Source organism: Cervus canadensis, chromosome 19 (assembly GCF_019320065.1).
Source record: "Cervus canadensis isolate Bull #8, Minnesota chromosome 19, ASM1932006v1, whole genome shotgun sequence".
NCBI lineage: Eukaryota > Metazoa > Chordata > Mammalia > Artiodactyla > Cervidae > Cervus > Cervus canadensis.
The window spans coordinates 523,771-551,184 of NC_057404.1; the positions used below are offsets into that span (position 1 = coordinate 523,771).

Below are 27,414 nucleotides of genomic sequence, written 5' to 3' on the forward strand. Positions count from 1 at the left end.
AGAAATATTCCATTGTGTATATATACCACATCTTCTTTATCTATGCATCCATCGATGGACATCTAGGTTGCTTCCATGTCCTAGCAACTGTAAATAGTGCTGCTATGAATACTGGGGTACATGTGACTTTTTCAATTATGGTTTTCTCAGAGTATATTGCCCAGTAGTGGGATTGCTGGGTTAGGGGCTGGTTTGTTTTTTCAGGTTACTACAACAATAATAGGTAAAATTGTACTGTTAATGCACTTGAAAAAAATTTTCAGGCTATAACTTTAAAGTAAGTGTTCCTTCATGAATTCTACACGTTCATCTTGTCAGTTTTTAATCTGAAAGTTGGTAATAACAGTGAGAACTACAGAAGGAACTCAGTGTACCCGGGAAATTGTTAAGGATATAACTGTAGCCGCCACAGAATGACTCAGGTGGGTTTTTCTTACGCATTTCTAGAAGGGACATCTACCCATAACAAAAGGTCTGTGCCCACTGTTTCTTATGACGATGTTATAGACTGGGGTTGGCAAACTTTCATCCAATAGGCCAGAGTGTAAGGCTTGGGGCACCAGACAGTCTGTGTTGGAACTATTCAACTCTGCTCTTATAGTACAGAAGCAGCTATAGATAGTACATAAATTAGTGAGTATGTCTATGTTCCAATAAAATGTTATTTATAAAAACAGGCAGCGGGTCAGAGTTGCTTGTAAGCCAATTTGTCAACCTTGTGAGCAAATAATATGAAATCATCGTTTTGATGTTTACATCATATTTATAAAGGGCGAACAATTATTTGCTATATTGTTTTCAGCTAAACAGATTACATAAAACTACAAAGGGGAAGAGCTCTAAAGAGTCGAAGAACCTATAGATTAAAAACCCATGCATACATCTTAGCCATTTCCTTCCACATGGGAAACTGAGTTAAACTTAAATGAGGAAGGTAACTGAAGTCCGAAAGGAGGTAAGCTTTCAAAGTTTACAGGTTTCAGTCGAGACTGCTCCATGTCCCTCAGGACCCATCCTCCCCTTCTTTTTAGAAACCACCAGATTTTAGCCACTCAGAGTTCTGCATACCCAGGTTCTAGGTAATGGGATACGAGCAGTGATGGATATTACATCTGGGTCATATCATTACAAAAAAGAATAAAAAGAGGAAAGTTGGAAAGCTACATGCCCTCCATCTTCTCTCTCCCTCCTGTAGGCAGAGATGCAGGGCAGGGATCCAGGACCAGAGAGTACTGCTGGTGACCAGCGTCAATCACGCAAGTGAAGGTAACGCCCTTGGGAGATGGCAGAACGAAACAGACAAAGGGAAGGATGTGAGTCCTTCAGTAACTTTGGGAAGCAAAACTACCCTCTCCCTGTGGACTATCAACCAGACTAGAAATTTCCTTGAAAGAGAAATAAATCTTTTCATTTGCTTAAGCCACTTTTGTACTCTGGTAAAAGAGATAAGACCAATATTTTAACTACCATGCAGACTGACTTTTCTACTACTAAACATGATGGTCTAACCATCTATTCTTAGTAGTTGCTAGAAGAATTCTAAACCTATGATTTTGCTTTCTCTCTTGATGATAAAACAAATACCATACCTGGGCAGTAGAGCAACACAGGCTGTGAGAACACAAACTAAGTAGAACACTGGATCCACCAAGTGCGCCTGCATAACCCAGTAGGGGTTGGACGGCGGGTTGCAAGTCACACACACGGCTCCAAAAGCCAAGGCAAAGAAAAAATAGCACAGGATGCTCCCGATGATGACCAGCAGGTGGATCCAAGTCTGAAAGGTAAGGACAGCAAGGGAAGTGAGTACTCTCTGGTAGTTCCACAGTCTGGCAAAATCTGCTCTTTTTAAGAAACATCATATTTAAGCAGTGGGTAAATGGAATAACAAATCAGTGAACGAAACACAAAATACTGAGGCACAAGAGCACCCTCCATGAATAGCTCATATCACTGTTTAAATCACACAAAATGAAGTCAAATGCCAAAAAGTCACTCTGATGACTAGCTCATTTTGTATTGTCCATGCATGGGCTTTCAAGGTGGCTCAGACGGTAAAGAATCTGTCCACAGTGTGGGAGAGCCAGGTTCAATCCCTGGGTCAGGAAGATCCCCTGGAGAAGGGGCTGGCAATCTACTCCAGCATGCTTACCTGGGAAACCCCATGGACAGAGGAGCCTGGTGGGCTACAGTCCATGGGGTCGCAGAGTCCCCACAACTAAGTGACTAACATACACACATGCTCCACGAGGTGTTAGGATTTTCTCCTTATTTTTCCATATAGTCACTTAGTGGTCTGTTTCTTCTTTGAGATAATACGTTAATCCAGTGAATTTCAAACTTTATCTGTTTAAGTGGGTGGTAGATATCACTGTTGTTCACCAATATCTCATTCTCTGCCTCTAATAAACATTTGAAAGAATTGCATTTCCCCACTCCCTTGAAGTTAAGCATGGCTGTGTCTTGCTTGGACCAAAGAAATGTGAACGGAAGGGATGTGCAAAACTTTCCAGTTAGAAGCATGGAAGAGCAGGTGTGCAATTATCCATACTGTCTCCTTTCTTTCCATGTTTGACCAAGATGTTCTTTTTGGGAATGATTTCAGGTGGTACAGCTACAAGACATGGCTTGGGTCACTGAGCCACTCATTGGAGAACAACCGCTCTAAAGTCCTCTGCAACCTTAGTAACTCTCCATGAGCAAGATACACATCTTTGTATATCACATTATAATCTATCCACCTCATACCTGCACAGAGCTTGCATTATTATTTTTCTTATTATTTTGCTACAAACTGGCTCACTAAGTAACTTTATTTAGAAAGAAAAGCAGATCACTACCTTAAATGTCATATCTGCATTTCCTGTCATAACAGCTTTGAGTCTGGGGTCTGATCTATCTTTGTTACAAAAGGAAATAAGCAAGAGTTACTGTGATAAAACATGATAGTCCCAAACAGACTTCCTGTTTGACATAATCCAAAGTACGAAAGAGAGTCACTTTCACATTATCTAGTCATCAGTGTTATTTAGTGCAGTGTACAGCCCCACCTAAAATCACTGTGTACAACCGCGGTGGTATTTATTAGTCTTTTGGGGGAAGAATGCTTTTATTAATCTTTTTTTACTTTCTAGGCCTAAAATTCTCAAACAAGATCCAATTTTCTCTGTTTTCCTTTTAACCTTGCAAAGTATTATTCCAGGATAGATATCTTCACAAAAATCACAAAAACAGTTCCTATTTTGTAAACATGCACAAAATGTTGGTTGAATCCTCAATTAAGATCCTTATGCCAATGCAGATATAGTGAATGGACATGTAGACATGGGGAGGGGGTACATTGGGAGCTTGGGACTGACACATGAGCAGGGCCATATGCAAAACTGATGGCGAGTGGGAGGCTGCTGTGTGGCCCGGGGAGTGCAGCTTGGTGCTCGTGGTGACCCAGAGGGCTGGGATGGGTGGAAGCTCCAAGAGGGAGGGGACATATGTATAAACATAGATCCAGGTTTGATCCCTGGGTTGAAGATCCCTGGAGAATGGAATGACTGCCCACTCCAGGATTCTTGCCGGGGAAACTCCATGGACAGAGGAGCCTGGCGGGCTGCGGTCCACGGGGCTGCAGAGAGCGGGACTTGACTGGGTGGCTAACACCTTCGCTTTCATAGCTGAGTCACTCTGTTGTAGAGCAGAAAATAAAACATCGTAGAGCAACCAGGGCTTCTCTGGTTAAAAAAAAGATCTTTATGCCTCCGAAGACAATGATTTTTTTCTTTCTCAAATGTTCTTCCTTCTCACTGAGCCCTACTGCCAGGGTTTTCTTTTTCCTTTTAAGAAGTACTTTTGGCAAGTGAGAAGTGACTTGATGGAGGTGACCTGTTTAAATAAATGGATGCAGTTAAAGTCAAGGGATTCTGGGTAAAAACCAGCAGGGAGGGAAGAAAAGTGACAGTGAGATGGTGATTAAAGGTGATAGAAACTAATTCACAGTCTCAGAGTGACTGTCACTGACAACAGACCTCCAGCGGCCATGAGCTCTACCCCACCCTGCAGTGTGAGAAACAATTCTTTGATGATACATTCTTTATACGGTTACATTCTTTATATGGATACATTCTTTACATCATTTTTCTTGGCACCTTGCTTTCGCTCCCCTTCTCTTAGTGAAGACTCCCAGAATTATGTGCAATCTTGACAAAACATTCCTCTTTCACCAAAGCCTGTGACTGGAGCTAAGGAAATAGAATTCTGTCACCAGGGACTGAACTTGGAGCACAATGAATAAGGCAAGAGTAGAGAGAAAGTGACTGGGACCAGTTCAGACTACAGTACCATCCTGACAAGCTTATCCATTGCTTTCTGTTCCCTGGATCTCTGGAGTCACTCTGAATCCTCAGGACATCTTTTTGTTTGTTTTACTATGATGCTTCAGTATACTTTTAATAACTTTTCTATTTGCTCAGGTTAGCTAAAATAGATTGCTGTTGCTCATCACCACTGAACCCAAACTGACACTTGACGTATTAGCATCCTTGCAACACCTTTTGATGTCAGAACTTACGACACTTCCTTAGGCAGTAGCCAAAACTACCTACATACATAAGAGTTTAAAAATGAAATTAAATAGATACCAAAATAGTCTCAAATATTTTAGGTCTAGAATTCCCTTTACTCTTCCCATCTTATATCTGCAGATATTAACTTCTTATAACACTTTAGGCTTATAAAGTTTGGTTATAGAAGGTTATAAGCAAAGCATGTGATGCCAAAAATATTCAGGCCTACCCAAAAATTATAATCTCATGATATAACCTCGTATATCATTTAAAACTGTAACTTCACCCAGTTATTTCCTATATAAAATGCACCACCAGTAAGATGTTAAATCACCCCAAACATTGGTTATTTAATTATTCATTTATTCATTCAAATATTTTTTGAGCACCTACTGTGTGCCAGCCTTGTCCTAAATACTGGTATACAATGGTGAACAAAACATAAATTCTGCCCCCAAGAAGATTACAGTCTAAAGTAGAAGAGAAACATGAATGGTATAATCACATAATTAAATGAATAACTGTAAATTAGTATTAGCATTATGAATAAAGTAAGAGGATGATAGGAGAAAATGGATGGCTAGGAAAGGGTTCTTGAGAAAAGCAGCATTTTTGCTGAAACCAAAAAAAAACACAAAGAAACAAAAACTTTTGATCTGGGCAAAGTGCAGGAATCCGAAAGTAAACAAGGGGTGCTCCCATCAGAAGAGATGGTCAATGCTAAGACCCTGATGTGCTAATGAGCTCATTGTACCTGAGAAAAAGAGGGACAGTGTGCTGCTAGTCCACAAATAAGTGGAAATGACATTGTAGACAGAAGAGGCAGCATGGCTGCATGAAGCCTGATGGGCCGTCTTAGGGCTTTTAGATTTTATCCCAAGTAAAATCGGAAGCCACTGAAGGGTTTTACCCAAAGGACAGCAAAAAGGTACAATTTATATTTCAAAAGGATGATTTTGGTTGCTTTGTAGAGAAGGGCCAGCAGAGACAAGAGTCAAGGTGAGAAGACCAAGGAGGTCGTAGCTATAATTCAGGAAGAAATGACAAAGGCTTGGATGACAGCAGAGACAATGACAATGGAAGTGAGTGAGCAGCGTAAATAATCAGAGGCAGATTCCATACTAGCTTTGTTTCATAGCTATCCTGCAATCATTTTGAAGAAAAGACTTAACTTTATCATTAAGTTGGCAACTAAGTTCAAAAAGACCTAGATATAAATGGAATGAATGGTAAAACTTTTGGAGGGAGAAAAAAATTTTTGTTTGTTTATGAGAAAAGCATAAAATCATCACTTACAAAAGTCACTATACCAGGATTAAGGCACAACACCTGTTTTCACTTTAGTTGAAAGGCATCAGCTTGGTCTTGAAGAATGCTGGCCAATGCTGGTTAATTATTCCTCCAGCCTGACTCACACCATGAACCATTCACACCATGAGTACCACCAAGGGGGCCAGGCAGGTGTTCCCCAGTCCTCCTGGCCGCAGACTATCCTCAGCATGACCGCACTCAACAACCCACGCGAGCGGCTGCGAGTTACCCCTCTTCCTGGGAGTCATCACTCCTCTCATTACCATTTGTTTTCTAGGCATGAAGACATTTCCCAACAACAGCTTCAGGCTACTTCAGAGGCAGGAAAACCACTCACCAAACTCTTGCTTTCTATCACCAGATGGAGGAGAATGATGAAGAGAGCAGCTGTGTTCAGGGGGTTTCCAAACGTAAAGATGTCAATGTCTGAGCCCTGGTAGGTCTACAAAGAGAGGGTAAAAGTTGGTGCTCTTGGAGAGTTGCGCACACTCTGGTACATCGTCACTGCATTCCACGGCCCAAACGAGGACTGAGTCCCTTTCTTCAGTGTTCCTAATAACTGGTCATCTAGGATAAACTTGAACATTTTTAGAAAAAGAGACTGAACCCCAGACAGGCCATCTAATCTTTGGATTTTTCAGCTGGAATTATTTTTTATATTCTGAATCTTAATTCATCTTCCTTGACTCTTTTACTTATGCTTCTGATTCTTTGAAGTATAGAGAAATTTCAAACATGTTCCACTCAACAGAGCTGCAAACCTCTGAAGCAGATACTCTGGCTAACTTGAGTTTGTATCATGGTTAAGTAAATATCCACCCCTCTCATATGCTTATGTCTTCACTCCTCACATGACACAGTTTTCCGATATTTTACAATTCGTCATTCTTTTCTAAATATACTTTAGATTGCCTTACCTATATTCCTCTTGAAATGCAGTATACCTTGATTATTCTAGGTGGGAAAATTCAAGTAGTTTTATTTGAATAAAGAATGATAATTGTTAACTTAAAGACTATTACCTTTTCCCTTTTTGTTAATGAACTTTTGTTAACCATCCATGATCAAATTAGCATTTTCTTCTGGGGAGGGAGGTGGGTGAACGGGCAACTGTATCATGCTGCTTGCTGTTGGTCTACAATTTTTAAATTAATTTTATTAATTCTTCATTTAGTCATATTTTTTCCATTTTTTACCTGCATAACAAGGTGTTTTTTTCTTTTAAAGTTTGGGGGATACTACTTAAATTTAATACTCTGAATGACATCCTAGTAGAATTAGTCCGGCACTGACTAATAATAGCTTTCATATTCTGACTTTGCCTGTCTGATTTTGACTCATCTAATTATAAGCCAGGCTTTCAACTTTATTCAAGTCATTGATGAAAATTGTCAAGCAGTACAGGGCTACAAAGAGAACCAAAAGGATTCAGCTAGGCACTTCTCTTCAAATTTAACCCGTTATCTACCATCTAGACACTTCTCTCCAAATTTAACCCACTACCCTACCATATTTGAGAGAAGCATTATATTTAGTCAGTTAATAACTTAATCACACGAGCAATCTACCCTCATATACCTATTCTGAAGGCTGACACCCGTGACAGAGAACAAAGAGGCACCGTTTATCCATTAACAACAAACCCTCTGGGTTAACAAGGACTCACATAGTAAGGCACAAAGAAGCAGGCCAGGCTTTGATAAAAGGCATCCAACAAAGTAATCCAGAAGGTGAGGGGCAAGTATGCCTGAAAACAAAACAGACATTGGGGAGGGAGAAAGATTAATAAGGGTCAAAGCAAAATCAAGGAACACCACCAGCCACTGCTTGCTTTTGCTTCTCTTAGAGAAAACTCTATTCCTTCAGTCTCTCGTTCATGAACAGGTCAGATCTGTAAGTAATAGTGAAATAAGGGGGTGATAATTGAATAAAATGAGTTCACAGGTGAAAAAAAAACCTGAAGGAACTCCTCAACTTGTATTGCTTCTATCACTGGATCAATCTTAGTCCCATCGCATGATCTAGGAGGTCCTGTGTGGTCTTCTCATTGAAATCCCTGCTCTCCAGGGTCACCCCCTCCTGGTCTAATCTTCATTCACCATCCTCCCAACACGCAGACTTCATCTGTTTCTCAAATATGCCAAATCCCTTCTTTCCTCAGGGCTTCCCCTGTGCTGTTATCTCTGCTAGAAATTCTTCCTAGACCTCCTATACAACCAGTTCCTCATTACTCATATCCTAACTCAGATATCCTAACTCATATCCCAACTCACAGCGGCATAGACCTCAGGCCAATCTAAAAGCTACGTCCACTTATCATTTACTATTAATGCCAGGGGCCCTTAGAAGTCTTTCATCACAGTCGGAAATCATCTTGTTTACCTAACCACTTCCTGTTTCTCTCAACAGAAGGCAAGCTTCATAAAGTGGGACCTAGATTCTTTTATTCAAGTGGCTAAAGCAGGGCCTGGCACACAGCAAGTACCCAACAGCTATTTCTTGGATTAGTAAGCTATTCTTACCTAACTTTTCATGTGCTAAACTCCTTCCTACCAAAAGCCTGCAGAAAGAGAAAGATCAAGTATAGATACCAGTCAAACGACTGAAAACAGGTTTTCAAATAGAAGATAATTCTGAACAAACAATACTGTGTGTGCAGAAGGATTCTGAGGCTCCATTCAGACCTGACAGGAAGGATGGAGGGCTATGGTTTATTAGTGACGTCTGCCACAGACAAAAATGACAACAACACACATATCATATCCTTGAGCTACTTTTTCCTTTTCTTAACATGTTTATAGTCTTATTTCCTTTAAAATGAAAAAAGAGGCTGAAATTTTCTTCAAAATGGGTGTCTGTCTTCTAAAGCTTTATAAATGTTCGAAATCTCCATATACATTCTTCCAGCCCTCAAAAGAAGTTTGAGGCATCTATCTTTTTTCTTTTGTTTTTTAGTCTCTTTGTCCTCTGGAAAAATCAAAGTGATGAAGAGTCATGGTTTCCAGTCTACTTTTCCCTGTACCTTCTGTTACAGTTTTCTCATTGGAATGATGGAATCTTCTACCTGCCTTTCTTCAAGTGTCCATAAACTAAGCACAACCAAATGGTGGAAGAGAATGTAGCAGAGTCAAAGGGCCACCAAAATGTCACTGCACAAGACGGAACAATGCCGGGATAAGCTGAAATACAGCTCCATGCTCCTAGCGGGACGGGGGCTGCTCAGAACACCTAGAGCCAAAAGGTAGCAAGTACACCTTCTTCACAGTCCTGTGAATTAGGGGACTCTGGGGCAGGGAAGTGTCAAGGATAAGACAAATGAGAGGCTGAAAGGAGTAACTCAGGAGATCCCTGGAAACTGAGAGGCAAAAATCCACATGAAGTTAAAGCCAGAAGGCTGTGTGGGTGAAGAAAGATGGTAATAGATGACGGCTGTTTGGAAGGGACACCTCTCACTGTGGCCTTCCAGACCCATCTCCTTTCAAGGAGAGAGATGCTGTAAGCCTGGAAAGTTATCTTTCATGACACCAAAGACAGGAAATGGCCCAAACATAAAACAGAATTTGTTTGGAGGCCAAGTTCAAAGAAAGGACAACTCTTCCGGAAGGTAAATCAATGAAATCAATTACTTTTTATCAATAGCCACATGCTGGGACACAGCCTGCAATCACCATGTATTACAAAACTGGCCGGCTCGATAGAACAATGTGTGCACAGAATTGATAGCAGGGCTCAACAACAGGAAACAATGACCTCAACTCTTCCAGGGTAAAGACCAATTACAATCTTCAGGCTGTACAAATGGGCTTCTGAAACACCAGCTATAAAAACATAAACCGTCTCCCTTCTATCCTTCTTTCCTCAACGGACTTGGAATCTAACTTAGACCTGGGGTGCAGGACAACTTCATTACTATCAGCCACACATTCCTGCACCCCTGACTTTGAACCTTAAGTCAGATTGGACTTTTTTAGAATATCCCATTTGGTTCTTTGATCGAAATGAATTGGATGAAACTGAAGAATTGTAAGGATTTCCTCCTCCCTGGAAGCTGACTTCTTCTTGCGTTGACTGCCCCATGAGCCTTTCCCTTCTCCAGGGGATCTTCCCAACCCAGGGATCGAACACAGGTCTCCCGTATTGCAGGTGGATTCTTTACCAGCTGAGCCACAAGGGAAGCCCAAGAATACTGGAGAGGGTAGCCTATCCCTTCTCTAGCTGATCTTCCCGACCCTGGAATCGAACCAGGGTCTCCTGCATTGCAGGCGGACTCTCTACCAACTGAGCGATCAGGGAAGCCCATACCCATGAGCCTAAGGACATTAACTTACTCTCCAGTCTGGAAAGGCAGTTCAACCCAGAAGAAAGTTGGATTGACAAAAATAAAACATCATTTTATATTTAGGATTTCCTCAAATTTCTGGTTAAGTCTAGGGGTGGGATAAAAACAACACTGAGAGTGTAATATGGCTGGAACTTTTATACATATTATCTTACTTAATCCTCACGTAATCTCCATAAATAAAGAAACTGGAGTACAGGCAAGTAACATAACTTACCAAGGTCACATACCACTGAGCCAGAATGTAAACTCAGGCTAACCACCACCCATCATTTGTAACACGTGCTGTTCTGGGTCAGTGTCTTCAGGATAGTGAGTCCAGTGAAACCCAATGCATGAATTTCTTACCATGGGTCTCATTTTCATTTCTCCAGCCCTTTGACAGGAAACCCTCTTCCCAACCCTGTCCATGTGGTTAAGCTCTGTCGTCAGGAAAGATCCACATCCCAGGCCTGGCTGGTGAGAAAACGATCTTTCCAGTCACAGCAGTACACACAGCGAAAAGCGTAGGACTCACATCCCAATGCACAACTGAGTTCGATGCCTGGGTGGGGAAGATCCACTAGAGAAGAGAATGGCAGCCCCTTCACTGTTCTTGCCTGGAGAACCCCATGGACAGAGGGCCCTGGCAGGCTACAGTCCATGGGGTTGCAAAGAGCTGGACATGACTGAGCGACTAACCCTGTCACTGCCAGCTGAGCCAAGGAGCCATAACCAGCACAGTTACAGCTGATTTAAGAATAATGGTGTCTTACACAACATTGTAAATCAACTACACTCCAGTACAAAATAAAAATTAAATTTAAAAAAGAAAAATAGATGTCACCATTAGTCCTGGATTTTGCAGCTATGGGGCCAATATATTTCCCTTTTTCATCAAGCCAGTTTGAGCTGGTTTTATGTCAACTGAAACTGAAGAGTCCTGACTAACATAGACTTCTTCTTAAGGCTACAATGTCTTACCAGACTAAGCCCTCAGCTTTGTCCCTTTATAGGTATCTATAGGTTGCGGGTCCACCTCAGTCGCTGTGATCCTGAGCACTTACGAGAGCACTTTGGATTTCTGGCCATTAAATAGCAAAGGGGTTGGGAGCACCCAAGGACTGAAGACAGCATCAGTGTTCTCTCGGCAACGCAGCAGAGGCTTTTGGGAACTGGGGCTCATCTGCGCCAGTCACGAGCTCGGTGACGGGGTGGTACTGAAGACGCCTCCCTGTGCCCGACTCCCCTCATCTACAGCGGCCAACGACAGCATCTACCCTGAAGGGTCGTTTTGAGAATTACATTTATGTACGTTAAGCAGTTTACATACATAAATGTATGCATATATATATATGTATATGCCTGGCATATAAGAGGCATTACATAATGTTCATAAGGCTATCTCAAAAATAGTTATTAATTTTGTAAAAGATGAACTAGACAAAAGAGAAGAGTTTTGAGACAAGTAGCTCAATTAATTGGTGACTATGATATTATGGGTAAGAGGTAATGAGGGCTGAGAGAAGGATGGAGAGGGGACAGATATAAGGGATATATCAGAGGTGGGCGGACAGGACTGAGAGATTAATTAAGTGGAAGGTGGACATGGGTTTAGGGAGAGGGAGGCGGTAAGATCATATCACTATTTCGCATGACAGTAAAACCTGAAGAATTTAATTTTGGCTTTAGAACCAGACTAAGAAGGGTTCCCATCTCAGTTCTGCTTTAAAAAAAAAAAAAAAAAAGCTATGAGATTTCTGGAAAAATTCCTCAGCCCCTTTGATGTTCACATTCTTCATCTTAGAATGGAAACAACACCAGGTTCTCTCTCAAAGTGCTTTGTCAAGATAAATGGGACTGCGAATAATTCGTAGTTTGCCCAGCAGAAGGTGCCGGGGGTTTAGGAAATACTAGATAATGTTATTTGTAAGGTCTGAAGACTGGATTTCTTCTTAGAAGCACCTGAGGTCTTTCATAGTTTTATTTGTTTTCTTTCAGAAATGAGTAACTTAATGTCTGCTGTGTTAGGAGAGATCTCTGGAAACAGACACATTTCAATGCACCAGAGTATTTGAGCCAAGCACCCTGGAAGATGCCTGACTCTGACGACGGCTGCGTATCCGTGCGCACGTTTCTGCTGGAGCACCCACCTCTGACCTCTGGCCACTCCTGTAGAGATCGGGCAGCTGCATGAGGGTCTCTGCAGACACGTCTTTCTCTAGGACTCCATAAATGACGGGAGGTGCAGATGTGAAAAGGAGGTTGAAGAAGATCAAGACCCAGTAGTCAGTCATGGACGTTCCTGAAAACCCACAAAAGAACTGGTACCAGAAAAGGAGGTTCACATAGGCCTAGGGACACAAAGAAAAAGTCACATCTTAGAGTCTGCTGTGAGAGCCATGACCACACATGCCACCCAGCGCTGCTCTGAACAGTGTGATCTCAGCCTCCCAGAACAGTTTCTTTGCTGACAGAATGGAGAACCACAGCTGACCTCACACCTTTTATTTTGGTAAATGTTTTATTAAAACACACACACACACATACAGACAGTTTACTATGTGGTGCTGGCACTCACGGTTCTAAGAGCTTTATAAATCGTTCATTTAATTTTCGTAACAACGTGGATGAGGAAAGTGAGGCATGGGGAGGCTAAGGAACTTGCCTAAAGTTACCTGGCAAGTAAGTGGCAGAGCCAGGATTCAAATGGAGACATTCCAGCTCCAGATAAAGAGAAGCTGGACCCATGCTGGTAGCAGCTGGTAGGTAGCTGGTAGGTAGAAGCCAAATGTTCATTCACTTGCTTTCTGAGTTCTCGATTATTTTTTTGGTGGTGAAGTGGGATGGTGCCAGTGGGTGGGCAACCATCCCAGTTTGCTTGAGACAGGAGTTTCTCAGGACATGGTACTCTTACGACTTAAACTGGGGTAGACCCAGGCAAACCAGGGCAGGTGGTCATCCTAGAGGCCAAGCACATACATTGTACATGGTATCAGTACTTTGCCTCATGTGCACTAAGTCTGCAATAGCAAAAGCTTTGTGCCCTGAAGCAATGGAGGACACAGGAAAGGTCATTCGACTCAGATTTAGGGGGTCTTCTTTCAAGTCCCAGGGGACACTTTCTATATGACTATGTGACTCTAGGTCATTTTAAAAACCTCTATAAATTTTGGTTTCTCTATCTGGAAAATGAGAATTATCCCACATCAGGTCTTAAAATCAAGATCCAGATAGAAACTGCCCATGAACTATAAAGTGACCTTTGAGTTTACTTCAGTCGCTCAGTCGTGTCTGACTCTTTGCAACCCCATGAACTGCAGCACGCCAGGGATCCCTGTCCATCACCAACTACCAAGTCCACCCAAACCCATGTCCATTAAGTTGGTGATGCCATCCTGCCATCTCATCCCCTGTTGTCCCCTTCTCCTCCTGCCCTCAATCTTTCCCAGCATCAGGGTCTTTTCAAATGAGTCAGCTCTTCGCATCAGGTGGCCAAAGTATTGGAGTTTCAGCTTCAACATCAGTCCTTCCAATGAACACCCAGGACTGATCTCCTTTAGGATGGACTGGTTGGATCTCCTTGCAGTCCAAGGGACTCTCAAGAGTCTTCTCCAACACCACATTTCAAAAGCTCAATTATTCGGTGCTCAGCTTTCTTTATAGTCCAAATCTCACATCCATACATGACCCTTGGAAAATACATAGCCTTGCCTAGATGGACCTTTGTTGGCAAAGTAATGTCCCTGCTTTTTAATATGCTATCTAGGTTGGTCATAACTTTCCTTCCAAGGAGTAAGCATCTTTTAATTTCATGGGTGCAGCCACCATCTGCAGTGATTTTGGAGCCCCCAAAAAATAAAGTCAGCCACTGTTTCCACTGTGTCCCCATCTATTTGCCATGAAGTGATGGGACTGGATGCCATGATCTTAGTTTTTCTGAATGTTGAGCTTTAAGCCAACTTTTTGACTCTCCTCTTTCAGTTTCATCAAGAGGCTCTTTAGTTCCTCTTCACTCTCTGCCATAAGGGTGGTGTCATCTGCATATCTGAGGTTATTGATATTTCTCCCGACAATCTTGATTCCAGCTTGTGCTTCATCCCGCCCAGCGTTTCTCATGATGTACTCTGCATATAAGTTAAATAAGCAGGGTGACAATGTACAGCCTTGACATACTCCTTTTCCTATTTGGAACTAGTCTGTTGTTCCATGTCCAGCTCTAACTGTTGCTTCCTGACCTCCATACAGGTTTCTCAAGAGGCAGGTCAGGTGGTCTGGTATTCCCATCTCTTGAAGAATTTTCCACAGTTTATTGTGATCCAGACAGTCAAAGGCTTTGGCATAGTCAATAAAGCAGAAACAGATGTCTTTCTGGAACTCTCTTGCTTTTTTGATGATCCAGTGGATGTTGGCAATTTGATCTGGTTCCTCTGCCTTTTCTAAATCCAGCTTGAACATCTGGAAGTTCACGGTTCACATATTGCTGAAGCCTGGCTTGGAGAATTTTGAGCATTACTTTACTAGGGTGTGAGATGAGTGCAATTGTGCAGTAGTTTGAACATTCTTTGGCATTGCCTTTCTTTGGGACTGGAATGAAAACTGACCTTTTCCAGTCCTGTGGCCACTGCTGAGTTTTCCAAATTTGCTGACATATTGAGTGAAGCACTTTCACAGCATCATCTTTTAGGATGTGAAATAGCTCACCTGGAATTCCATCACCTCCACTAGCTTCGTTTGTAATGATGCTTCCTAAGGCCCGCTTGACTTCACATTCCAGGATGTCTGGCTTTAGGTGAGTGATCACACCATCATAATTATCTGGGTTGTGAAGATCTTTTTTGTACAGTTCTTCTGTGTATTCTTGCTACCTCTTCTTAATATCTTCTGCTTCTGTTAGGTCCATACCATTTCTGCCGTTTATTGAGCCCACCTTTGCATGAAATGTTCCCTTGGTGTCTCTCATTTTCTTCAAGAGACCTCTAGTCTTTCCCATTCTGTTGTTTTCCTCTATTTCTTTGCATTGATCACTGAGGAAGGCTTTCTGATCTCTCCTTGCTAATCTTTGGAACTCTGCATTCAAATGGGTATCTCTTTCCTTTTCTCCTTTGCTTTTCACTTCTCTTCTTTTCACAGCTATTTATAAGGTCTCCTCAGACAACCATTTTGCTTTGTTGCATTCCATTTTCTTGGGGATGGTCTTGCTCCCTGTCTCCTGTACAGTGTCACAAACCTCTGTCCATAGTTCATCAGGCACTCTGTTTAAAAGATCTAGTCCCTTAAATCTATTTCTCCCTTCCACTGTATAATCATAAGGGATTTGATTTAGGTCATACCTGAATGGTCTAGTGGGCTAGTGGTTTTCCCCACCCCATAAGGATGGAGTCATCTGCATATGTGAGGTAATTGCTATTTCTCCCGGCAATCTTGATTCCAGCTTGTTCTTCTAGCCCAGCGTTTCTCATGATGTACTCTGCATATAAGTTAAATAAGCAGGGTGACAATATACAGCCTTGACGTACTCCTTTTCCTATTTGGAACTAGTCTGTTGTTCCATGTCCAGTTCTAACTGTTGCTTCCTGACCTGCATACAGATTTCTCAAGAGGCAGGTCAATTTAAGTCTGAATTCGGCAATATCTGAGCCACAGTCAGCTCCCCGTCTTGTTTTTGCTGGCTGTATAGAGCTTCTCTATATCTCGTGAACTTCCAGACGTTCAAGCTGGTTTTAGAAAAAGCAGAGGAACCAGAGATCAAACTGCCAACATCTGCTGGATCATCGAAAAAGCAAGGAGTTCCAGAAAGACATCTGTTTCTGCTTTATTGACTATGCCAAAGCCTTTGACTGTCTGGATCACAATAAACTGTGGAAAATTCTTCAAGAGATGGGAATACCAGACCACCTGACCTGCCTCTTGAGAAACCTATATACAGGTCAGGAAGCACCAGTTAGAACTGGACATGGAACAACAGACTAGTTCCAAATAGGAAAAGGAGTATGTCAAGGCTGTACATTGTCACCCTGCTTATTTAACTTATATGCAGAGTACATCATGAGAAACCCTGGGCTGGAAGAAGCACAAGCTGGAATCAAGATTGTCGGGAGAAATATCAATAACCTCAGATATGCAGATGACACCACCCTTATGGCAGAAAGTGAAGAAGAACTAAAGAGCCTCTTGATGAAACTGAAAGAGGAGAGTCAAAAAGTTGGCTTAAAGCTCAACATTCAGAAAAACTAAGATCATGGCATCCAGTCCCATCACTTCATGGCAAATAGATGGGGACACAGTGGAAACAGTGGCTGACTTTATTTTTTGGGGGCTCCAAAATCACTGCAGATGGTGATTGCAGCCATGAAATTAAAAGACGCTTACTCCTTGGAAGGAAAGTTATGACCAACCTAGATAGCATATTAAAAAGCAGGGACATTACTTTGTCAACAAAGGTCTATTTAGTCAAGGCTATGGTTTTCCAGGGGTCATGTATGGATGTGAGACTTGGACTATAAATAAAGCTGAGCGCTGAAGGATTGATGCTTTTGAAGTGTGGTGTTGGAGAAGACTCTTGAGAGTCCCTTGGACTGCAAGGAGATCCAACCAGTCCATCCTAAAGGAGATCAGTCCTGAGTGTTCATTGGAAGGACTGATGTTGAAGCTGAAACTCCAATACTTTGGCCACCTGATGCGAAGAGCTGACTCATTTGAAAAGACCCTGATGCTGGGAAAGATTGAGGGCAGGAGAAGAAGGGGACGACAGAGGATGAGATGGTTGAATGGCATCACCGACTCAGTGGACATGGGTTTGGGTAAACTCTGGCAGTTGATGATGGACAGGGAGCCCTGGCGAGCTGCAGTTCATAGGGTCACAAAGAGTCGGACATGTTTGAGCGACTGAACTGAATTGAATAGAGTTTCTTCATCTTTGGCTGCAAAGAACATAACCAATCTGATTTCGGTGTTGGCCGTCTGGTGATGTCCATGTGTAGAGTCTTCTGTTGTGTTGTTGGAAGAGGGTGTTTGCTACGACCAGTGGGTTCTCTTGGCAGAACTCTATTAGCCTTTGCCCTGCTTCATTCTGTACTCCAAGGCAAATCTGCCTGTTACTACAGGTGTTTCTTGACTTCCTACTTTTGCATTCCAGTCCCCTTTAGTGAAAAGGACATCTTTTTTGGGTGTTCTAAAAGGTTTTGTTGGTCTTCATAGAACTATTCAACTTCAGCTTCCTCAGTGTTACTGGTCTGGGCATAGATTTGGATTACCGTGATATTGAATGGTTTGCCTTGGAAACAAACAGAGATCATTCTGTTGATTTTGAGATTGCATCCAAGTATTGCATTTCGGACTCTCCTGTTGACTATGATGACTACTCCATTTCTTCTAAGGGATGCCTGCCCACAGTAGTAGATATAACGGTCATCTGAGTTAAATTCACCCATTCCAGTCCATTTTAGTTCACTGACTCCTAGAATGTCGATGTTCACTCTTGTCATCTCCTGTTTGACCACTTCCAGTTTGTCTTGATTTCATGGACCTAACATTCCAGGTTCCTATGCAATATTGCTCTTTACAGCATCGAACCTTGCTTCTATCATCAGTCACATCCTCAACTGGGTGTTGTTTTTGCTTTCGCTCCATCCCTTCATTCTTTCTGGAGTTATTTCTCCACTGATCTCCAATAGCATATTGGGCACCTACCAACCTGGGGAGTTCATCTTTCAGTGGCCTTTTCATATGTTCTTGGGGTTCTCAAGCAACAATAAAGTGCCTTTTAATCAACATTAATTAATTAATATATTATTATTATTGGCACCATAGATACCCTGGAACACTATAGGATGGGGGCCACGATCCTTAGAATATAGTTTCTTAGCCTAGGGTCCATGGATATTTATCATGCCTTGCTCCTGAAAACATAGTAGTTTAGGGTATGTGCAGTTTGGGGTGCTAATTGGGGACTGAATCCATAGCCTTTATTACTATCTCAAAATTGGTTCAAGATGAAAAAACCACAGTCCCAGAAAGCTAAGCTGCTCAAATGGCTTCTGATACTGGCCCTATTCTCCATAGTTTACAAACCATTCCCTGTTTGGCTAGGCAAGAAAGAGGCAGAAACAAGTTGGGAGGATTTCAGTGTGAACAGCCATCAAGGTTTACGGAGCTGAGAGACTGTGGGGTCCCTGGTAATGCACTTTCCACAAATAAACATTCTCTCTCTCCAAGAGCATGTGGCCTCCCTTTCTAATGTTAGCTAAAAATATGGAGTTAAAAGGAGGGAGTGGTGAAGTGGGCTACATCATAACTGTTGCTGTTTGTTTAGTCGCTAAGTTGTGTCTGACTCTGTTAACCCTGGAGTGTAACCCACCAGGCTCTTCCTCCTCTGGGATCATCCTGGCAAGAATACTGGAGTGGGTTTCCCATTTCCTTCTTCAGGGGATCTTACTGACCCAGGGATCAAACTTGTGTCTCCTACATTGCAGGTGGATTTTTCACCACTGAACCACCAGGGCATTATAATATTAATAGAAGTAGAAAAATGCAAAGATATGAAAATGAAGCCTAGGAGAGGGGCTCCTTTCTTAAATTCACGGGCCACTGAGTCCTGGAATTTTACATTACAGATCACAACCTAACCCAGAGTCAACACTCAGACAGAGACATTATGCATTTCAAATATTTTTGTAAAGTTTTTTATTAAAACTTTGACTATGTGTTCAGCTCAGTTCAGTCGCTCAGTCATGTCCAACTCTGTGACCCCATGGACTGCAGCACACCAGCCTTCCCTGTCCATCACCAGCTCCCAGAGTTTGCTCAAACTCATGTCCATCGAGTTGGTGATGCCATCCAACCATCTTATCTTTGGGCGTCCCCTTCTCCTCCTGCATTAAATATTTCCCAGCATCAGAGTCTTTTCAAATGAGTCAGCTCTTCGCATCAGATGGCTGAAGTATTGGAGTTTCAGCTTCAGCATCAGTCCTTCCAATGAATATTCAGGACAGATTTCCTTCAGGATGGACTGGTTGGATCTCCTTGCAGTCCAAGGGACTCTCAAGAGTCTTCTCTAACAGCACAGTTCAAAAGCATCAATTCTTCAGCGCTCAACTTTCTTTATAGTCCAACTCTCACATCCATACATGACTGCTGGAAAAGCCATAGCTGACTAGATGGACCTTTGTTGGTAAAGTAATGTCTCTGCTTTTTAATATGCTGTCTAGGTTGGTCATAGCTTTTCTTCCAAGCAGCAAGTGTCTTTTTATTTCATGGCTGCAATCACCATCTGCAGTGATTTTGGAGCCCAAGAAAAGAGTCTGTCACTGTGTCCACTGTTTCCCCATCTATTTGCCATGAAGTGATGGGACTGGATGCCATGATCTTAGTTTTCCGAATGTTGAGCTTTAAGTCAACTTTTTGACTCTCCTCTTTCAGTTTCATCAAGAGGCTCTTTAGTTCTTCTTCACTTTCTGCCATAAGGGTGGTGTCATCTGCATATCCGAGGTTACTGATATTTCTGCCGGCAGTCTGGGTTCCACTTGTGCTTCCTCCAGCCCGGCGTTGTGCGTGATGTACTCTGGTGAGTAAGTGTGCTAATTCTAACAGTAAAGTACTGAGAGCTGCCTGAAAAGCTCACTGTGCTAGAAGAAAAAAAAATGTTCCTGCTGCTGATAGACAAACACACACATGCACAGACCCAAAAATGACCCTAAGTCATCTTTTCCCTGAAAATGGTATTTCAGTATTGATTTAAACTTTTGTTTACTACCAACTTGCTACATATGGACTCAAAAGACCAAGAATAAATTTCACTGAAAATCATGACATATTTACCTAATCATCCCACTAAGAAGGGATTTAGGGGAAGCAACCTAAGGTCAACATGGGTTTATAAAAGAGGAAACTGAAATTTAAACAATAAGTTGAAGATTAAAAGCCACGATGCTTACTAATCAAACTCTGCCCTTTTCAGAATTACAGCTACCAAGTACAAACACATTTTATAGGCTTGCCATAGAATTCTTTATCTAGTGGTACTAGCCAGCTCCATAGGCTAAGGCACTATCCTAGGATTTCATCTGCATCTTCAATATACCACATGGGACATCCATTAGAGACAGTAGATTTTTTTTTTAATCTCCTGTAAAATGGAAGCAAACCTTTGCTGACAGCATTAAACATTTCATAATTCTACTTGTCACAATCATTTTACAGAAGGTCAAAAACTGGATTCTAAATGAATCAGACAGGGTTTAATTGAATTTAAATGCATAGGGAATAGAAAATGCTAGCAGATGGACAAGCCTAGCAATTTGCTGTCAGCTGCTGAAACATAGCAGATTATTCCTAGTAAGACAGCAGGAGTCATCCTGGCCGCTTCCCAAACATCAATAAGCAAAGCAAGCTTAACGTTGGGCCCTCCCTCTTCACCCCTTACACCAGCAGGAGAGGAAGGGTCACAGGGAAAAGGATGAATTCTCTGGAGCTACATACCACGTTCTTGTAGAAAAAATAGAGAATCATGTTGGAAAGACGGGTATAACACCAATGCCCATGGACAAAGAGGAGCTTGCTGAGATGTCTAAACTGAGAAACAGCAAAGTCGCTGGCCATCACAGCCTGTGGAGACGACAAGGAGAGTGTCACCCTGAGCAAAACATGTTGGAACAGACAGCATGGCAGGCCGACCTCCAGCAGGCTCAGACTGGTCAAAATGTGGTTTAAGTGTTAGTAAATCACAGAGACAAATATCAAACATACGCGGGAATCTTAAAAAAAAAAAACAAAACAGTACAAATGAACTTACTCACAAAACAGAAACAAAGTGACAGATGTAGAAAACAAATGTATGGTTACCAGGGTGTAAGGGGACAGGGGTAAACTGGGAGAGAGGGATTGACTTGTATACTATATATAAAACAGATAACTAATAAGGATCTATTGCCCAGCACAGGGAACTCTACTAAATACTCTGTAATAGCCTATGTGGCAAAAGAATCTAAAAGCAGTTCGGTATATGTATAACTGATTCATTTTGCTGTAAAACTGAAACTAACATAACATTGTAAGTCAGCTATACTCAAATAAAAATTTTTTAAAATATGTAGTTTAAGCCTTACATGCAGACCACGACCCCCCCCCCCAAAAAAAAAAGCCCTCTCCAAACAAGCAAAACCCCATGCAGAGAGAGCCTTCATGGGTTGCCTGGAGCTACCACCCAGCGTTCCAGTCTGATCCAAGGAAACAAGAGTTCTCTCTGGTCTACTATGCATGATGTGATTTCAGCAAGCGTGCTTTCCCTGGAAAGCAGCTCCCTTAGAAAGAACTCTTAGGGAGCACTTGCTTCTCCTCAACGAAGAGAATATAAAAGTATACAGTTATGACTTCACATGACTATTAATAACGTGGCAGGCAAAGGAGGTATTTGAATTTCTCGTGTTCTGTAAAGACATCATAATTTACAATTCTCAGGAAATCCTAAACCTCACATCCCACTTTCTTTTGACAGCACTTGCTCCAATCATGACAAGCAGTCTTTTGTCCAAGCCTCTTCCTGAATTTTGCGCCTACAACACTATGCGATGCACACACGCACACACATAAAAACTGGGAATCACACTTCCCTCATTCTCTCCTATCTTCTCTCCGCTTCTCCCTCTCTCTTTAGGATCTTTAAGTCTTTTACTCAAACCTTTAGTAGCTCTCAGTGTCAAGTCATAGTTATTGCAGAGATGAAACGTATGTTCTTATGATTTAGGTAAGTTGTATTTTTAAAACTGAACAGGTAAGTTAAAATTACCCAGGAGAATACCTTAATACTCACCTAGTAAAGAATCCCTGAGCGAACGAATGGATAAATGCCCTGTCGCTCACTCCTGAGCTAGCGGCAGACAGCCTCACTCTGCCACAGAGATATGCCTGTGGCGAAGGCTGCCTTTGGGTGAGAAGGTCAAGTTTATGGTATTTGGGTGTACAACATCTACTCACCTGCATGCCTTCTTGCCCAGAGATACCAATGCCAATGTCTGCCACTTGAATCATGCTGACATCGTTGGCACCGTCACCTTTGTGAGACAGGAGAGGACAAACAGATGAGGAGCAAAGAAAAGATGCAAACTGCAAACCAGTGTCAGCCTCCCAAGCAAACAAACTAATCCTTCAAGGTTTATCCCATGTCTCCAAGCCGCCTGGACGCTGGCCAAGCAGGAATTCAAGGTGGCATCCTACTGCCATCAGAAGAGTTCCAAATTAGTCCTACTTGAACATCCTCTGCCGGGTCTGGCCTCCCCTTCGTCTGTGTCCCTCACCCTCCTTCCAGTTTCCAGACACCTCTGCTGCTTCTGGCCCTCCACCTACTGTCTCTCTGTTCCTGTGACACTGCCCTCGTCACCCCCGCCCCACCCTGCTAGATTTTAATTGCTCTCTCAGCTTAGAGATCACTTCCTCTGGGAAATCCTTCTCATATTCCGTTTACTTTTAAGCAATACTTATTCATTTGCTTATTTCTGGCCATGCGGGCTCTCTGTTGCTATGTGTGGGCTCTCTCTAGTTGCAGCGAGCAAGGGCTGCTCTCTAGCTACGGCGCCGGCTTCTCCTGCAGCGGCTGCTCTTGCTGCGGAGGACAGGCCCTGGTGAGCACGCGCCCCAGCAGCCGCAGCGCCCGGCTCAGCTGCCCCACGGCACGCGGCGTCTTCCTGAACCAGGCACTGGACTCACGCCTCCTGCACTGGCAGGCGGACTCTTAGCCACTGGACCACCGGGGAGTCGTCATCTTTCTTTTAGATATGATGTCCCTTCCTAGTGTGTCTCTAGCAAACCTGTCACATGGTATTACGGTTGCTATAGATTTCCTTGTCTCAACACAGGGGAAGCTTCTTAAAAGGAGTTATTACATTCTCACTGGTAGTGAACATTGGTTGTTCCCAACTGCCCAGCAAACTTTACTTGTTTTCTAATGAAGTATCCTACCTTTTCCTTGGGACTCTGAGTTCATGTGTTTTGTTAGGATGAACCCAAATCTCCAGATTTGGGATGGGCGACTGAATCAAGCCTAGGGAATTAGTATCATCTGTTCCCTGGCCTCAGTGATTGGTTCAGAGATGCATACATGATTCAACTTAATTGAGATAACTGTCCGGGGCTCTAGCCTTAGGAACATATGGATCCAGGGCCTTGAACAATTCACTCATTTATATGTTCTTTCAATAGGACAGTTGAACAGAATTCCACCCTAACCCTGATACTTTATTCCAGCAACTTGAAAACATGTGCTATCATTTCTCTCAGGCTGCTAATAGAATGAGATATAAAGGTGGGAATTTTCAGTGGCTAGAACAGCATCCTGAGGGGAGAGGCTACCTGAAACTGAAAATAAGGGAGACGGAATTCTCATTGTGCGAATGTCTGGAATTGGTGTAGCATAGAATTTAATCTCACCCTGTTTCTCTTCTCCACTTATATTCATTTTTTGGTGATCTTATCTAATATCAAGGCTTTAAATATCATCACTAGACTTACAATTCCCAAATTTACTGCTAAAAATCAGACTTTATCTCCAGCTGCCTACCTACCATCACTGCTGACATCTAATGGATTTCTCAAGACACAACCCCTGCTTCCCCTGACTCCATCTCAGTAAGTGGATGCTCCATCCTTTATATTCTTAGAGATAAACCTTGCCCTCCTCCTTGATGCCTACTATTCTTCAGCATATCCAACCCACCCGCCAAGTTCACCAGCTCTTTCTTCAAACCACGTCCATCATCTGATCACATCCCCCACCTCCCCTGCTCCCACTCGGGCCTGAGCCACAGTCCTCTTCTCCCTGAATTAGTCCGACAGCTGCGCAACTGGGCTTCCTCACGTCCTTGTGGCCCAGCGGTCACTCCCAACACAGAAGCCTGTCTGACCCTTCCCAACTGAAGGCAGCTCACGTCCCTCCTTGCCCAAAGTCCTCCTGTGGCTCCCTATCTCTGCAGATAAAAGCCGAAGTTCCTAATGGCCTCCAAGACTTTCCATGACCTGGCTGCCTGCCACGTTTCTGCCCTTCATTAACCTGCAGAAGACTCTTCCTTTTGCTCAACTTGCTTTGGGTTTGACACACTGCGCATGGCCCATGTCCTGACATTTCACCATCTTCTTCGCCAGAAATTTCCCCCCAGATCTCCTATGGCTGCGTTATCATCTCCTTCAAGTCTCTGCTCACACCTCCTAATCAGTAAGACTATCTCTGAAAAACCTATTTAAAATAGCAGCCCCTTCCCCCTCCCCCAATGCTCTTCATCTCTTGACTTTGCTTTTTCAATAGCACTTGTCACTATCTGACATCTTAAACCTTTATACCTTTTTGTTTTGTTTCACTTTTTACTGCATTGCCCTCCTCCTAGATGTAAGCTCCTTAAGAAAAGGTACTTTGTCGGTTTTGTACACTCATCTTTCTCCACTGCCTAGGAAAATGCCTGGTACATAGAAGGCACTCAATAAACAGTTATTGAATGAATAAATAAACGAATTGTTAATTTTCCTGAGTTTAACTTTCTTGAAGGTAGAACTCAGGGACTTATCAAGTCTATGTTTAACTACATGACCCTCCTAACCCAGGTGATCTGGGGATCTGATATGTAACACAGACTCCTATTACGTTGTTTTCTATGTCACATCTCTACCACCTGATTCATAATAGGGGGCCAAATAGGTGATGAAGGGCAAACGGGAGGGAGTCGGGGGATGGAGAGAAAGAAGGAGGAAAAGGACAGACCCACAGAAGGGCAAAGGAATGTACGGAAGAAAGGACAAACGGAAGAATCAGCCGTTGGTGTGACATGGAAGGAAGAAGCGTGGGGCTGGGTTCCACCTCCACTCACCGATGGCCAGGGTCATCACCCGGAGGCGGCTGCGCACCAGTTTTACCACCTCGCTCTTCTGCAGAGGCGTGGCTCGGCAGCAGACCACAGCTTGGCAGCGAGCGGTCAGCTCCAGGAACTGCTTCTGCAGACTCTCCTGCAGGGCAAACTCCAGGGTCTTCCCCGTGATAACGAGTGCAGCCCGAAGCCCTGAGCCCTGCAGGGTGGGAGGAGGCCGGTGTAAGCGCGCACTCAATGATGCTTGCTCTGGAGAAGCTGGGTTCTTCTGAAGTTCTTCCAAAATTGTATCCATCAGCATCTCACAGGCATTCTTGAAACAAGAGGCACAGACATTTAGCCTCGGGGCTCCCTTGCTGGCCACTTTCAGCTAAATTTATCACTGCTATTCTTTAACATTTGCCGCATCCAGGCAAACCCGGGGAGGGAATAACAGGTTCCTTCTGAAGACCTCACAGCTCTTCTGCAAACTTCTGTGTGTATGTGGGAAGGGGATAAATAGATGAGGAACATCTCACTTCCAACTGTACAACTGAGAAATAGGTGTAAGATTTGTTTATTTGTGCCATTTACAAATATTTGTGCAGTTTACTTCTCAAACTATAAATCTCAAGTGCGCTCTGGTCTCATTCTTCCATTTTCTATGTGCTTGGCTTTAGGCAAATTATATAACCTCTCTCACCCTCAACTTTCTAATCTGAAAAATACAAATGTCTACGTTATAAAGTCGTTGTAATGAATAAGTGAAATAATACATACAAAGTTCCTAGTGTAAAGCACAATACTCAGAATTTAAAACAGTAATTATTTTTTTCTCTTCTTTTTGATTCAACACATTTATTCACTTATTCACTTACTATTTACTGAGAAACTGTTCTATATTTGAAAAAATCCTAGGTACTGGGGACAAGTTAATGAACCGGAAGTCCCCACCCTCACCCTGACGTTCTGGTCCTGTTCTCAGCGGGTTCATTGCGGTTGGTTTGCATACAATCCCTCCACTTTCCTCACCCCAGGCTTGTTAGAAAATTCTCGGAAGACAGACAGAACTTTTAATTTACTTTTGAAACCATCATAATGCCTAAAAGAGGACCAAGTTAGTCACTCAATAAATATTCATTAATGAATTCTACTCAAAACATGAACAATAAACTTAACCAGAAATTACAGGGTCAAATGACACCCAGGACGGAGCCCAGCAAAAGCCTGGAGCGGCGCAGCGACGTTTACGCGCTCAGCCTAAGACCCTTCATGCAGGAGAGGCCCTCACTTGGGGCTACTTCCTCTTATTTCAAGCGCTGTTTTATCAAGTATTTCTCAACCCACAATAAAACAGATGAAAAGTAGGTAGGGATATGCAGGCACACATGGGTACAACAAAGACTTAACAACCACGTAAACAATAGACAAGAGCTTCACCTTCAAATGCAGCTACCCGGCAACCCTTCCCATGGGTACAAACCTGATCCCATACACCTCAAATGTCCCCAGTGAACCAAATATGCTCATTAGAGGCTCAAAATGTAATAGTAAAAAATCATCTTTAAAAACCCTCTGGAGTTTGGTTAAATTAAAATGGTACATTTGGAAGGTAACATACTCTGCAGTCATTGAAAATCAAGATGTCTATTAACCTGTTGCGTGCTGTTTAGTTGCTAAGTCATGTCCGACTCTTTTGCAACCCTATGGACTGTAGCCCGCCAGACCCTTCTGTCCAGGTGATTTCCCAGGCAAGAATACTGGAGTGGGTTGCCGTTTTCTTTTCTGGGGGATCTTCCTGACCCAGGGATTAAACTCACATCTCCCTCAGTGGCAGGCGGATTCTTTACCACTGGGCTCCAGGGAAGCCCTCACGTCTGCCAGGGGCCATATTAAACAATTTATACTTTCCCATTTAATACACACAGCAATGCTATGAAGCAGGCATTACTCACATTACTGGTAAGGAAAGTGACTCAGGTGGTTAACTCCCAAAGGTCACACACCCGGTCACTGGCAGGCTGAGCATCTGAATCCAGGTCTTACTAGACTTAAGGGCACATCCATTTTAGTGACTAAAATGACCAGGCATTTTCTGGTGCTAACTCCCTAGCTAATACTGGGATCTGGCTACTAGTTTTGCTTATGGGTTACTGGGCCACTATCCACTGCCAAGGAGAACTAAGTCTGTATTAAGGAAAATTCTCTTCCCTCAAAATGTACCATCCAGTTGGGTATTGACTGACGACTGACCATAAAAACATGGCTAATCAAACATGGTAGCCTGTGACCAAGACCCAGGACATGATCTGGGTGACAAGTTCCAGAGAATTTCTGAGAGGCAGGTTGCTATGACAAAATGAATGTGACTGATAGAGTCTGACAACTTAGGAAGGAAGGAGGA

General features: G+C 42.8%; 1 protein-coding gene across 2 annotated transcripts in view; it reads right to left on the minus strand.

Moving 5' to 3' along the window:
• Positions 1-27,414, minus strand: part of ATP10D (ATPase phospholipid transporting 10D (putative)) — a 123,826-nt gene that overhangs the window by 4,728 nt on the left and 91,684 nt on the right. Inside the window, exons 16-22 of one of the 2 annotated variants that reach the window (XM_043438341.1) lie at positions 25,035-25,230; positions 22,159-22,235; positions 20,665-20,790; positions 12,339-12,539; positions 7,534-7,614; positions 6,205-6,309; positions 1,590-1,777 (exon numbers count right to left, since the gene is read on the minus strand). In XM_043438341.1, the coding sequence (XP_043294276.1) occupies positions 1,590-1,777; positions 6,205-6,309; positions 7,534-7,614; positions 12,339-12,539; positions 20,665-20,790; positions 22,159-22,235; positions 25,035-25,230 (974 nt within the window). Of the gene's footprint in view, positions 1-1,589; positions 1,778-6,204; positions 6,310-7,533; positions 7,615-12,338; positions 12,540-20,664; positions 20,791-22,158; positions 22,236-25,034; positions 25,345-27,414 lie in introns of both variants that reach the window. The other variant, XM_043438340.1, reaches the window with a different exon arrangement.